Below are 15531 nucleotides of genomic sequence, written 5' to 3'. Positions count from 1 at the left end.
ACAGTGAGACGCTTTGCGTGCGTTCACAAAAATCGTTCAGATACATGAAGGCCTGCCTTCTTAGTGACTGAACGTGCTGCAGTCTGGCGTCTTTGCAGCCAAGACGAACAACCCTGAACCCGCTAGAAAACTTTCTAAAGCGGGTCAGTTCCTTTTCTAGTAGCTCATTCAGGATGAACGGCGGGACACCGGACACGGTGACCCGCGTAGATGGCACAAACAGTGGCGAAACAGCCACAAACAAATCATCCAGAATGATCCCCCTTTCAACTAACAGGTGAACCAAGCAGAGAAAAGCAATCACAACCTTGTTCATCCGAGAGCCATAAGTTATATTCTCAAGGCCCACCTGTTCACCAACAGCTAGCAGAACCTGCTCCACGGTGTACTGCTGGGATGCCACCACCCTGGCCCCATGTCTAATAGACAGGGGAGGTGAACCCTCACTGGGGAGGGACGCCATGACTCAAGGTAAAACTGGCCAATTAACTAAAATTCTTCACTTCACACAACACAATGAAATAAACTTGCCTTACCTTTTAACCACCCATAAAGCCCAAAGTTTTCCGGAAAAAACAGTCCAAACGTCCCAAACTCACTCAGCCGCTCCACGCACTCACCAAACACCTTCACACACCCATTCACTCACACTCCCAGCATGCAGTGCAGGAAGGAGAGGAGAGGAGAGAAGCCAGATGGAAAAATGAGGCAATCATTTTCCCCCTGACTATCTGAATAAATAGATTTGCTTGTGTTCTATTAATGAGGTTCATATGGGTTAGCATGCATCATATTTCTGCCAGTCTGAATATGGTTTATTAGCAGCCGCTGCATTTTGGATCTCATTTCAACAGCCAAATATATTCAGTGGGTGGTGATATATTAAGAGTTTTCATAGAGACAATATTTCAATCTGTTGTTCTTGTTTCAGATGGGATCATTTTTACCCATCCATGCACCACTCTTTGTGCCCCTCTACAAGCATAAATACAGCCGAACAGCACATGTATGGTATTTACAGTTTTACTGACCCTTGTACAACGATGGTTTCTCCACTGAAGGGTAAAATGTCATAAAAGTCACTGATCTATTCATTGATTTGGACCTCTTTTTGCCTCGCTGCCTAAAGTGTCTGTAACGTGGATATGTGCCTTCATGGCTGCGGATGCGCTGACCCTCATTACAATATTTAACCACTATAGCCTAAATGATCGCATGAAAGACAAACAGCAGCAACGTGTATGCAGGTTGTGATCTTTCAAGTCTCTGACAGCGTTAATGGTGCCTTACCTGTCCCAGTTACCCCAAAAATAATCGTGTCAAACTGCGTCCCCCAATTAAACCCCTCAGTCACTCACACTACCGTTTAATTCGTATTGCTCATTAGCTTGAACTTGACGCAATACCCAGACTGTTACACGTTGTTGTTTTGGCTTTGTTTGTTTGTTTGTTTGTTTGTTTCTTAAATGGGCGAGGGTAGCAGAAGGGAATGGTTCCATTCTGGTGCTTGTTTTTCTCTCTTTTTCACTCTCTCTGGGCTTGTTGTTGGTTTACTTGACAAACGCTTGCCCCATCTCTGAATAAGAAACAAGTATTTTGCATTACAATCACAAACGCGATTTATTTGTTAATGTGTAATGCATAGGGCATTGCGAATAAATTAATAGCAACCACAACACTGGCAAACAAAAGAGAAACATGAACTCCATTTAAATGTGATTCTGTGCTCTTTAATGTATGGCTTAATAAGAATTTGCAGGCCACAGGCGAAAAAGCTTTAACAACTCCATAATTGGAATCCAAACACGTACAAATTGCCAGCGCTGCGTTGCATACCAAGTGCAAAAGTGTGAGTGGGGGGGAGCATGATGAAATTGTTTGAAATACAACAAAAAGCCACTGTAATCAGAGCCTGCTGACACAGCAATGGGGGAAGCCTTCCCACTGCGAGGAGATGATCCTCTGCATCATCTGACAGAAACCTAAAACAGCTTTGTCTAAAACATTGATTTCAGCTGCAAAGAGAAGAGATTCCTCTTCTCCTCTCGTCTTTCCCAGCTTCTCATCTCCATCAGCAGCTCCCCGTGTCTGGTCTCCCATTTCTTAATGATATATTTTTAAGTGGGGTACGTGTGTACTGGGAAATAAGGCCGAGTCTCTCCATCTCCTCTGCACTGAATTGGCATGTAATTAAAGAGTGTTACATGGGAGAGAGGGAGGGAGCGCGTGAGGCAGAGGGAGAACGGGAGACAGTAAGTAAGAAGTGCGTTCCTGCTCAGTCGTAGAAATCACGAGTGTATGTCCACGGGGTCTGTGAGACACAGGAGGCACTCCTGCTGTGCCATCCTTTAGTGCTCTTTAGGTCTATTTGGCAATGAAATACATTCCTGAAGTCCTGCAAAAGCACACATATGTTTCCTTTATGGTGTAAAGAATAATAAGTAGCTCAAATGTAGAAACACTCAAAAAAATTCACACACCTAAATAAAAAAGAATTTTAAAAAGATAGTAAAATATTACTGAGATATTACTGAGAATACTATGGCTGGATTGGTTCCTTGACCAGCTATCTGTTTACTCTTTCAGAAATATTGTTTTAAATTAGTCAGCCAGAAATACTCTGACCAGTAGTGATTTCTTTGAAAACTGCTGTTACTTCATTGGCCATTTAAAATAATTATTTTTGGCTATTGTTATTGGTAGTGGCATTAAAGTTGTGTATCAAGAAAATTCCCCCACCAAACCCCCAAAACAAAGTCTTTGAGGATATTTTTTCAATTTACTGTTTTAGAGAAAATTCAAGTTTATTCAAGTTTGTCATCTAGAATTAATAATTCAGTCTCAGCAAACAGACTTTTCCTGGTAAATATGATTTCGAAATATGTCTCTTTGTTATTGTAGGTCTTTACCTTGCAATATAAAGCGCCTTGAGGAAACTGTCGTTGTGATTTGGCGCGGTATAAATAAAACTGAAATGATTTGAATTTACAGTTTGCTTTATTTGTTTTACTCCCTCGGCTAACATAATTATACTAACCTGGTGCAGAATTGTAACTGGTCTAAGTGCAAGTTGAAGTATAATACTTGGAGTATTATTGCATTGTGCCTTCCTTCTTCTATACAAAATGAAAAGTTTCTCAATTTGGTACATTTCTGTCTGGATATATGCAGCTTTTTCATGTTTGGCTCTTTTGTTTTATTATGATTATGTTTAATTTTTGTGGGTTCTTTTTTTTAAAGTTTGACCTAAAATAGCTCCCAAATTTAAGTCACATCCCCTTATTTTATTTTATTTTTTTATCATTTGTTAGAATTTTTGCTGAATGTTTCTATGAGTCTGGAACTTTTACTTAAAGTGTTTGTTTCCATCTTTTGTAATTTTCACAATCTCAGCATTTAGTAATTTGCACTGCCACTCTGGTAGCTGGTGGTAAGCTGAATACGAGCACCCTACTTCTACATAGGCAGTGGGCATAAAATGCGTACTGCAGAATCGTCAAATATGAATGCAATTCCGAGGAGACAGGCCCGGTTTAAACCACAACCTCTCTCCTTTAAACTCCACCTTTCATACCCTCTTTTCTCCATCTCCTTGCCCCAGAGGAGCCAAGCTGCCCCAGTGTAATGAAAAAGTGTGAACTTGCTCTCACTGTGGCATTTCCTTGGCCAGAAAGTGTGAAGGTAGCAGAAACTGAGCCAATCCTGGCACCAGCCTTGTCTGCTCGCTCACACATCATTTGCACTCTTTGGAAAACGCTATCACTGTGGCTAGATTACTTGCTTACTTCATTTACTGCCATGCAGGGCTCTAAGGGAACTGAGAGCCTTTCAGAAGGGTCGGTAGCTGAAACGCACATCATCGGCGTGGATGAAACGTGATTATGACCTGAATCATCGCCAGTCGGTTAGGCGGGAGGCTCTATGGCACAGATTGACCACGAGGGGGGTAATCAGTCTGATCTCATAGAATCTTTTAGTTTATCTAATCATTTTCTTATCTTTGAAAAAAACACAACCACACTTCTCAATCTGTTTACACTCAACAATCATGTCAATACTTAGGGCGAAGGATGAAAGAGGGCAAAGAAGAACAGCTAGCGATGGCAGGGACCTTTCAAAACAGTCTCAGTCATTGTTCTGACAACAACATTTTTGCTGCCCCAGCTTAATAATGAGCCTCATAATGATATTGTAATAAAAGCAGTAGCCTTCTTTAACCTGTAAACCTTAATTATGTCAGACATTCACCTTCTATAGCACCAGAAACTGTGCACAGTAAACATCTCCTAACCCTGAATCCTCGTGCACTCTTCCATCACTCCTCCACTAATAACTGTAACCCTTCATCTCTGCTGCACCCAGCTCCAAAATCCTTTTCCATTTCCTCCTTCACTAACCCTCCCATCACACCTTCACCATGAGCAGTAAACTGGGGGAGGATGAACACTGCAGAGCACTGAGGAGCATCGGTGTCTATCATGAAGGCAACAAATAGCCCCTGCACCCTCGTGGTATCCTCTCTGACCCCTGAGTAGAAGAACCTCAGCCATTGATTTGTTGCTACTTGCTCACATAGACTACACTATAGCCTCCAAGAAGCGGTCAAACAGATCCATAGGCAGAACCTCCCAAAGGATTTCGTGTGTGTGTGTGTGTGTGTGTGTGTGTGTGTGTGTGTGTGTGTGTGTGTGTGTGTGTGTGCGTGCGTGCGTGCGTGCGTGCGTGCGTGCGTGTGTGTTTGTGCATGCATTCATGTATTTGTGTGTACATGTGATATATTGCCTAATGAGTGTGACAATTACATTTAATTCTTTCCGAAATGCTCAGTATATGTTTCATGATCAATACAGGGAAATAGAAACCCTCACAGCAATGCAGGCACGCATTGTATACTGATACCTTCACAGTCACTTACTAGAATAAGTGTTGCTTAAGTGGTACTTCATATATATTCCAGCTGGTAAGTCATGACTGACTATCTTTCTATGACAGAATAACTGTATAAATGTGTTAAAACTATCATTGTGAACTATAGCCTTAAATAAAGCAGACATACAAAGTGTTTTTGAGAGTTAAAAAGTTCAACGTACTACAACACATCAATAGTTCATTCCCTAATAAACCATAAATAATTAAAACTGACATGTCAAATCATTGTCACGAACTTGTATTTGTTTGTTTATAATCACAAACTATCTGAAAATGTTGTTCACATTAATTATAAGTCTTATTATAATAATGCCTCAGTTATAATATATTTAATTATGCAATGTGTGTTGCAATTAAACACTTTAATTGTCACTAGACTTCTTGTTGCAGAATTGTAAGGTTGGCAGTAAGATTATGCAAGGCTCCTTTGTATGTTTACTATCATGCACTCCAATACATTTTTAAATTGAGAAAATGAATCACATTTTTATGAACATATAATAGAGGTTAAAGCTCAAACTCAGAACAACCCATCTGGAGATTGTTGTGACATTTAGATAAATGTGCTTTTCTTTGTGGATGCAAATATTCAGCCGTCTCCTTAATGTTATCCTATTAATGAGCAACTATTTAATAAAAGCAAAGGAAAGACTCCTATAATCAGTTGCAAGCATAAACACAGGGATTGCTAGCAGCGGGAAAGTCTCAACTCACAGAGACTTTGGAAGAGAAACCTCATAAATCCTTCAATTATCAACTTGTTATAATTGCTATTAAGTGAACTTGTGCCAATTGTAGATGTCCATGTTATGTTTGATCTGCATGTTGGCAAACATACTTATGACATATACATGTATTAGCATTAAAAAGGAATTTCCAACAACCACCTTGTAAAGTTGGCAGCAAATGCAGGTTTTGTTGGTGACATGGCAGATTGCAACCAGCAGCCCATCCCCAGAATTGGCCAGAATCCCTGATATTTGGCTGGATAACACTTATGATACAGCACTTTGGCATCCTCCACTGTTCTATAGCCTTTAAAGTAAGTCTTGACTTTTGTAGACTCTCTGAGTACATCATCCCTCTTTTGCTATTAAAGCCATGGTCCAATCTATAAATAGTAGTCCAGTGCCCTGCATCCCTGATGAGCAAGCTAATTGACACTGTTAATGGATAGAGTTTCACAGAGCTGTAAATAATGTGTAGGTTCACACTTACTGCCTCCTGCCGTGTTACTTCTGGGAGGGCAACAAGAGTTTACCTGCCAAGTCCCGTCTCTCCAGCCTGTCATCCCTGCTTCCCTCCCTGAGCCAAGTCTGCTCCGGCCAAGGGATTTACAGAAATCAATAACTCTGTGTGCCCCCACCCCACCTCCCTCTGCCCGAGTCAAAGTCAGAAAACTGCATCCTCTTCATGTACTCTAACAACCTCTTGAAAGAGGAAAACAGGACTACAAGAAAGGAAACCATAAAATCCCTTTTATTTTGGCCCACACTGTTTGTATTTAAAGTTTCCCTTTAATGTATGGCATATTTGATGCAATATTACTAAAAATGCATGTCCTCTGTCTAAAACTAAAAGGCATTTAAACCTCTGAGACAGCTCAATTGATCATAGCAAAGCCACAATCATAGATGACTGGCAGCTGCAAACTGACTATGGACTAAGAGACAGATCAGGTTCTCAGTCACTTTGATTTTACAAATTGAAAGGTACCTTAAAAGACATCGCTTCAAAGGCACGGAGGTTGCTTGGATGGACTGTTTGAAAGAGGGATGAGAAAGACAGACATGCAAGGAGAGCAAAAAACACTACCTGGTGAAATCATTCACACATTCATTCTCTATCAGTATACCGCTGTACATGGGCAACCTAATGAAATGAGATACACTTGATTTATCCCACATTGGAAAATTAATTTGTTAATGTGAAGTAAGTATAAAATGTGTCCAATACTGTATCTGTCCTTGTGGCAGTGAAGCTGAATCAGTCTCTTAGAGAAGGTGCTCCGTTGCATGTCCAGCAAGTGGTGCCGGAGGTAGTCACGATGCAATCAGTGACCTCCTCTTCGAGACTGATGTATATACACAAGCCTTTATAAAGACGCTGGCAATGAATACTGTTTTTTTATTTTCCATCTTTCAAAAGCTCATTTTCACTTATACCCTGCTTGCCAACAATATAATTTGTGTCATTGTCCTAACTTTTATTTATTTATCTCATATCACCACTGCAGCTGGAGGAGACAATTAATTAACACTAATGGTGTGACTAACAAGCAGACACCGGGGTGTTAATTGCCTCGATGTACTGTATTTCCTGGTAGCCACATTGGATGGATGGATGGATGGATGGATGGATGGATGGATGGATGGATGGATAGATGGATAGATGGATAGATGGATGGATAGATGGATAGATGGATAGATGGATAGATGGATAGATGGATAGATAGATAGATAGATAGATAGATAGATAGATAGATAGATAGATAGATAGTCTTTTTTAATTAAGCCAGATCTACCGTTGTACAGTGTACCACAGATCAGATGCCATAATGGAACTCATATAAAGTCCATATACTTTGCTTATTCTACAAAATTAATATTTGATCACCAGAAAAGTAACACAAATTCTGTCTCTCATCTTTCTATTCTGGCATGCAATTTGCTTGTATCAAACACACACAAAAAATGGATGCGATACATCTCTAGTACAAAGCCTCTGACCAGTTTATGTCACTGGCAATAGAGCACAGAGACTGTTGGCTGCGGCATCACTCCTTAAGTGAGAAAGATGGATGGAAGGAGCGTGGAGAGAGATGGCTGAGCGATGGAAGAGACGGGGTGTGAGGGGAGGCATGGAAAGGCGCTGGAAACGAGGCCTGCAGTCGCCCACAGATGCTCCCTCTGTCTCTCCCTCCTTTTGAGCACAGTACGGGAGCAGTCTTTTGGGGAGGCTGGCAGGCAATCAGTGATGCCATGCCAGCAGTGCAGCGATGGCAGCTTAACCTATTTTCGGAAATACCACAGAATATCTATTTATAACCGTGCTGAGCCGCATGTATCTTCACACATCCCTCATGGACTTGAGCATTCTTAGACATTTTCCAATCTAAAATGTGCCTTCCTTAAATTTCAAGGATTGCTTAATATCTGTGGAAAACAAGGTCTGCTAATAGTTCTGCTTATCCCCACTTAGGGTGGCAAACTACCATATTATTCACGCTGTCAAAATACTAACATTTTTCGCATAATATATTTTGTCATTAATTATAAACAGTTTTGCTGTTACTGCTTACATTCTAATCATAAAATAAGAAATCACCTCTGGACAGCACAGAATTAACATTACAAGTAGCAGTGGTATTATTGAATTACATATTACTAGTGTTACTAGAGGGATTTTCTCATGTCAGCAGCTTTCAGGTGATTATTTTATCTGCCAAGCTTGGCCTCTGCTCCTCCTCAATCCATCCCATCCACTGTTGCCCAAACGGCAAACAGCCTGTCAGAGGCATCCTCCATGTCCCAAGCTGAACCATCACTCTGCTCTCCCAGCGCCTTGGGATAAAAGCTGCCATTTGTTTCTGCATCTCTGACAAACACTTATCCATCTGTCCATACATCCATTGTTCTGTGCCGTGTGTCTGTCTGTCATTTGCCTCGTCAGTCCCGCTTCATACATGTTCCATCCTAACTGTGCAAATGCTCTCTGTCACACCGGGCTGTATGACAGTGGGGGGGGATTAGGTGAGAGTACCAAGTCCAGTATCCACAAAGCTCTGTGTTCACGTGCACTCTCAGGCAGATTTGTGTAAGACATAAATGCATTGTTCATTCACACCAATATCAAGGACTCGACGATTTGGCAATCAGAGAAATGTGACAGCTTGACTAATCTGTGATTGTTTTTTGTCCAAAACATGGGGGCTAGCAAGCCCTCCAAGGGCACGGTACTATAAGACAAGACAAATAACTTATTATTTTCCAGGCTTGTACAAGGCTTTATCGCATGAGTTCTCCTGAACCATTCCAAAATGGAGAGGGATTATCACAAAACATTGCATTAAAATCTCCTCTCTCCCCTCTCCCTTGTTATTTCATTTTCCTTCTAAAATGAATCTGTGCCCAGCCAGGCTCAAACACAACATTAAAGAGCTCATGCTATTCTAACAGAAACCACCAACCCCCTCCTCCTCGCGCTCTCCCTTTTCCCCCCTCTGTGCCTTTATAACCCCCCCTCCCCCCTCATAAGAGTACACTCTGCTCTGTAGGCAATGGCACTCTGCAAAGCTGCCCATTCAAAATAGATAGGCTTCCATCTCCCTCTATTTAGACTAAGAAAATAGCTCTGACCTTTGAGCCTGAGCAGGAAGGCAGCGCGCTTCTGCCAACTCTACCTTTAGAAAAGAAATGTGTCCACAAAACAGCCAAAAATAATTCAACTCAAAAATCTTCCGTTTAAAATTTCTGGGAAAAGCCAGTAGCGCATTCATCAAATCAACAGTGCTACCAAATTAAAATCGCCTTCCATCTCGCATCGATTATTATTATAGGTTGTCATCAAAACAGTCAACTTACCAATATAACTTTTCAAAACACCATGGCATCACCACCATCCCTTGAAACACAAACACTGTCCAGAAAATGTAGAATGAAGGACCAAAGACCTTTATTTACTTGAGTTAATGAGATGCAAAAACATTAGAGGTTTTATTAATGAGTTAGACCTCACTGCTCATTTTCCCATCTCTGTTCCCATTCTGGGCACCCATTTACAGCAAACACATTCCACAAAGGTCATGGTGTAACAGCACTTCCAACAAACTGAAAGTATAATATACTGCAAGCAATAATGAATGTTGCATTGGTGCAGGAAATCAATCCATCTGAAAGGCTCTCCTGGGCAGGTATTAAAGGAGAGGGAAGCGGAGACGGAATAAAAGTCAGGTGAGCCTGGTGAGCAGATACAAACCTCCAGCAGAGCGCAGCCTTGTTGCCATCTAAGATTGCCAATCTGCTTGGGAAACCAACAGAAAAGAGCAGGAGAGAGAGGGAGGCAGCACTCCTCATCCTGAAGTCAAGGCCCATAGCGCCTGTCAGTACCCGTTGAGCTGCTGCATCTTTTATGAGGAAAGCCCTGTTGCTTATTACAATATTTACAGACGTTTAAAGATTGCGAGGCGAGTGTTGTTACTGCATTAGCTTGGCTCGGTGGCCTTCGCTCACTAGACTCTGACAGGAGATTTTATTCTAGATTTGTTCAATCGAATCACTGCACAAAACTGCACGGAGACCGAGAATAGTTTTTCAGGTGACTCAGAGGTCACACGCACAGCTGGAACGGAGTGTAGCTTTCATGGCATTTATGATATTGGTTCATTTAATTAGTAAATAGGCAATAATGTCAAAAGGAATAAGTTCCAAAGCTGTCTATTAAATCTGTAATATTAACACAGTTCGGTCTTTCTGTACAATCCATGTCATATCTACAGCTCTGTTTATGGATGTAAGCGAATTTTTCCCATCTGTTTCCCCAGGAGGGATGCTGTCCTACAGCAGTGCCGTGATCTTTGACACTTTCCATAAGGCACACGTAATATGGAAATGTGTGCATGTACTTCCATAATATCAAAGGAAGAAAGCAGCTTTAACAAACCAACGGTTGGTTTAACCAGTGCTGTTGCCTTTAAGCTCCATCTTCATAAAGGAAAACTGGAATGTATAGTTCTGGTTTGATGAATATGCTTTGTTCCAACTAGCTGTGCTTCCTTCCTTCCTTCTTTATTCTTTGAGGAGCACAACTTACAGAGAAACCCTATCCATCAGACTGCTTCAGACGAAGGAAAAAATAAAAACTTGAATAAATATTTCATTAGATTATTCTGTGATTTAATGTGCTTCTGCTTGCTGGGGTCTACGGCAATATCTCCATTTATAAATGCATTAACACAGTAATACTCAACACAAGCTTAGTATTGATATCTGGGCAGCCTTACTCGGCAGAATGGAGCAACCTAGGGATTTTTTTTTTGTCTGTGCGTCTACCTGTTGTGCTAAATTATACATTTCCTCTCTGATCTGAGTGCATTGTGGAAACTCACATGATATAATCTACCCAACTGCACTTTTAATTAAAGAATTTGATATAGCAAGCAACATAACAGGCACAATGCATAAAAGGAACACTGGTTCTGGATATATGCAAGTGCATATGTGCATGTATGTATTTGTTCTGCATGTGCTAGTCAAAGGTAATTAGAGCCAAAGGGAGAAGTTTTCATAGTCTGTGATAAATTCAACATCAGGAAATCCTCTACTTATTAATACCAATTGGGCGACAATAATTGGCAGGCCATCGACAGCGTGGGCAGAATTAATCATTTGAAGAGGCAGGCTAGACTGAATTTTTAATTGGCAGAGGCAGCCACTGTTTAGGGAGGCAACCAGCTGATCACCCAAGAGACTGCTGCTTCAGACAATGCACATTTGCTAATCCTCTTGAGTCAAGTTATTATGGCCATGCATTATTATCACGCTTTACAAACTAATTCCATGTTTTCCCTCTCGGATTACCAAGGGGAAAAAACAGTTGCATAAGAAAAGAGGAAATAAACACAGAGAGCACAATGTGGATGAAATGGAAATCCAAAAAATCCAAATGACAGAATAAGCACAATGGCTACGAATGCACAACACTTAGTATAATGAAAATAGCATGTGCGCATGTGTGTATGTGCGTGTGTTCCTCTGTCCATCGATGTCTTTGTCAGTGTGAATGTGCCACTTTGAGGGTGCTTGCCCAGTGTTTCCATCAGGATGCGTACCCCATAATCCTTTTTCTGCTTAATAACGTGATTAACTATAAAATAACCTCATCAAGGATCACTGACACATTAGAGTTTGATTTTGTATTGTTAATTGTGCAACAAGGCTTCATTACATCCAAACTCATTTAATTTGACTGAACTATGCTTATCTAAAATTAATTAGCGGTTTGTACGTTAAAATTCAGGGTAAATAATGACATGAGAAATGCATTTGGAATCATATTTTAGCATTTTTGCTAGATCAGAAGGAGAGGATTATCCAGCTACATTAAAACAAGATTTTTTGTTTAGTAAAATGCAAAATAAATAAATAAATTATAATGCACAATGAACAGATATAAAGGTTCACTGGATATTTTTAAGGGATTTCACTTTGTTGAAAGGCTCTTTTGAGTTTTGCATTTCAAACTGACAAGAGAACTGAGGAGGGTGATCATACAGAGTCTCACCGAAAGCAAGCAGTACATCTCAATTACACATTTTCCCACTTCTTCTACTTTACCACCAGGGCAAGAATGATGTAATACATTGATGATAATATAATGCTACGAGGAAATCTGACAAAAAACCTTTTCAAATGAATAACAATGTAGTTAAGCAGTTTATCACTGTATTAACTGACAAAATAATTGCTAATTATGACATATCAAATTTATGGCCTAGACAAATGTCAGATATTTCACTTGAATTATATACATGTCTACCAAAGATCAGTGTTTTTGTATGCGTAATGGAAATGTGCTGTTTATGTTATGTAGAAAGCCTAAATTGTTTTTTCCCTGATAGCACGATAAGGTGACATCATTCAGGACCCAAAATACTGCCATCACTGCAACACGGGTGAAATGACATTTTAGTATATGCATGAACACAAGCACAAAAACACACACATCCAAAGCAAACCAGATCAGTGCAATACTGAAGAAATGACTTCCACAACAATAACATCAACTTTACGACCGTCATAAAATATGTGGCAAACATTATTATTATTATTATATACTGTAACTGTATCCTGGTTTGAAACCCTCACAAAGACTTGTATTAATTATTCTGAAGGAGATGGGGACGACCTTTGTAGCAGAAACAAATTTAATATCTTGCGATGGTGACTTGATGCATGACACGACAGGGTTTGTAATGTTTACTGTCATACATTATCATTTGTCTTTTCTAAATGTCACTGTAATAAAAGGCTTATCTCCTGTGCTTACATCCTTCACACATCTGCATCTGCTCTGCGAAATGAAGAATCCACGTGTGGAAAAACACAAAGGAAAGGGTTTTTTATAACTGTGGATTTGACTAAATGATAGTCGAGGCCATTGCATGCTTTTGTTTGTGACTTCTATGTGTCAGCAATGAAATCACCATAAATGTTCTCCAAATGCATTAAGTATGCAATTGCCCTTTTGTCGTTATATGAATAAGATGTTGCAAACTTTGTGGACAGTGCACTGGCCTGACCGTTACAATGAAACTAACAGTGATCACAGTGCTTATAGTCAAAGCCTGAATGTCACTGATCAGCTAAACCAGTGCAGCTCCGGGGTTATGCACTTCAGGTCTAAATTAAAGGTTGGGTGAGGGTTCACGGGTCATGACGATGACAATGATGACGTCTGCACTGCTTGAATCTAGGGGATGGGGGGTGCGGGGTATGAGGGGGGGGGCTGTATCGTGAAATGCTTTTCCCACCCAGGCAGTGATCTATATTCTTGCTAGCCAACTTCATTATGGAAGATGGAAGTTGTCAGTGTATGTATAGTGACCTGAGTGGATTTACACCCTCTGCTTCCATTTCAGCAGAAGCATCACTGCCCACTCTCCGTGGCGACGTCCGTCATCTTGTGACAGTTCGTGCGCCCTTTGGAGACGTTGTAGAATTGAACTGATTTCGCCGTGTCGCGTTTGCACCCAGCCCGCTCTATTTGCACATGGGGAGATGTTAAAGAAAGCATATGGATGAATAAATGATGCCGCCCCTCCGCAAAAGATGGGACTGGCAAGAGGAGGCTGTTGAAAAATGCATCCTTTCCGAGCGCCTCTGCCCCACTTAGGAGCGTGTTAAGGAAACACTCAAAGGCAATAAAATGAAGAATTGTTCCTCGTGTTCAAAACACTCAAAATATGTGCAAATCTTTCTTTTTGTGGTCATAATAAATACTGAAATTTAGAGATAGAAATACAAAAGCGCGTCAAACCAATCTGATAATTACTAAAAAGCTAAAAACTTGCCTTACGCACAAAAAAAGCAACTGGAGCAAAATGCCAAACCTCATGAATGTTATACAGAAATATGAGCAGTGATGAGCATAACGATACAGATTATTTGGGGGATTGACAGCTGAGCGATTAAGCCCGATTAAACATGAAAATAAAAGTGACAAAAATCCGCATTTCAGTACAAATCAGTTCAGTACGTACAGATACTAATAAGCAGATATTAAGCTTCATATGGGCCTCTCAGCCATTCGAGGGGCGACACATTACCTTTGTGCATGCCGGTGTATCGGTCCTTGAGAACTGTCAGTTCGTGGATTTTCCCAAACTGTTCAAACAGGGGTTTCAGGTCTTTTTCTTCCAAGTTCCGCGGTATCTGCCCGATAAACAGTTTAATGGCATCTTGGTCTTTCATGTTGCCGCTCTCCGGATGAATTGAAATGGGTTCTGACCCGTTCATGGGTTTCGGAAATGTGATCTGAGGGTACTGGTGCTGATGTGGGATAAGTAGTAGTGGTTGTTGGGTCGGTGGTGCCCCCGGTCCGGTGAAAACCAGGCTGGAGTGAGAGGGCTGGGGCTGCTGTGGATGGTGCTGCCTTCTTGTTTCAGTCTGAGTGAATCTGGCCATTCTGAGCTGGGAGCAGAGTGGATAATAATGACAACACACACACACACTGTGAGAGAGCAAGCACTCAGCTGGAAACCAGGCTGACTTTCTATCCGACACACAACACACACGCACACACAGCGAGGAAGAGGGGGTTGATATTGGTGAAATAAGCGCGCAGAAGCGATATGAGACACTATAGAGCGACACCCAGTGGTGTTTATGATGTACTCGAACTCAAAAAAGACTTCTTTCGGCTGCTTCCTTTAGGGGTCGCCACAGCGGATCATCTGCCTCCATCCCACCCTATCCCAGCATTCTCCTCTGTCACATCAACCCTCTGCATGTCCTCCCTCACTACATCCACGAACCTTCTCTGAGGTTTTCATATTTTCCATCTTTTCCTCCTGCCTGGAAGCTCCATATTCAACATCCACTGTCCAAAATCCTTCCTCTCCACATGTGCAAACCGTCTCACCCTTTTCTTTCTCACTTTGTCTCCAAACAGCTCACCGTGATCTGTCCCTCTGATGTACTAATTTCTAATTTTGTCCATTCTGGTTCCTCCCACTGAAAATCTTAACATCTTTAGCTCTGCCTCCTCCATAAATTACAGCAGGTCTCACTATCATCTTGCAAACCTTCCCTTTCTTTGCTGCTATGCTTCTGTCACAAATCACGCCCTGCCTGCACTCTCTTCTTCACCTCTCTTGTCCACTGTCTGTCACTTTGGATGGCTGACCCCAAGTATTTACACTCCTCCACCTTGACTATCAATGATCCACCTTTCCACCAGTCTCCCTCATATATCCACACGTGTAGTCAGTCTTGCTTCTACTCAATTAAATTCCTTTTCTCTCCAGAGCATACCTCCACCTGTCGAGCCTCTCTTCCACATGTTCCCTACTCTCTTGTGGCCCCACGTAGCTGGGTTCAGCTC

At 41.2% G+C, this 15531-nt stretch overlaps 1 protein-coding gene across 8 annotated transcripts in view; it reads right to left on the bottom strand.

Annotated features, from left to right (window-relative positions):
• The window catches only part of celf5a (cugbp, Elav-like family member 5a), a 187997-nt gene extending 173283 nt beyond the window's left edge, over positions 1-14714 (bottom strand). For all 8 annotated transcript variants that reach the window (XM_013909301.1, XM_013909300.1, XM_013909303.1 and 5 more), the window contains exon 1: positions 14255-14714. In XM_013909301.1, the coding sequence (XP_013764755.1) occupies positions 14255-14612 (358 nt within the window). In that variant the 5' untranslated portion in view covers positions 14613-14714. The remainder of the gene's footprint in view (positions 1-14254) is intronic.
• Positions 14715-15531: the final 817 nt, after the last annotated feature.

Source organism: Pundamilia nyererei, unplaced genomic scaffold (assembly GCF_000239375.1).
Source record: "Pundamilia nyererei isolate P.nyererei 1_Seehausen unplaced genomic scaffold, PunNye1.0 scaffold00023, whole genome shotgun sequence".
Classification (NCBI taxonomy): domain Eukaryota; kingdom Metazoa; phylum Chordata; class Actinopteri; order Cichliformes; family Cichlidae; genus Pundamilia; species Pundamilia nyererei.
This window is presented reverse-complemented; position numbering and strand designations above follow the sequence as displayed.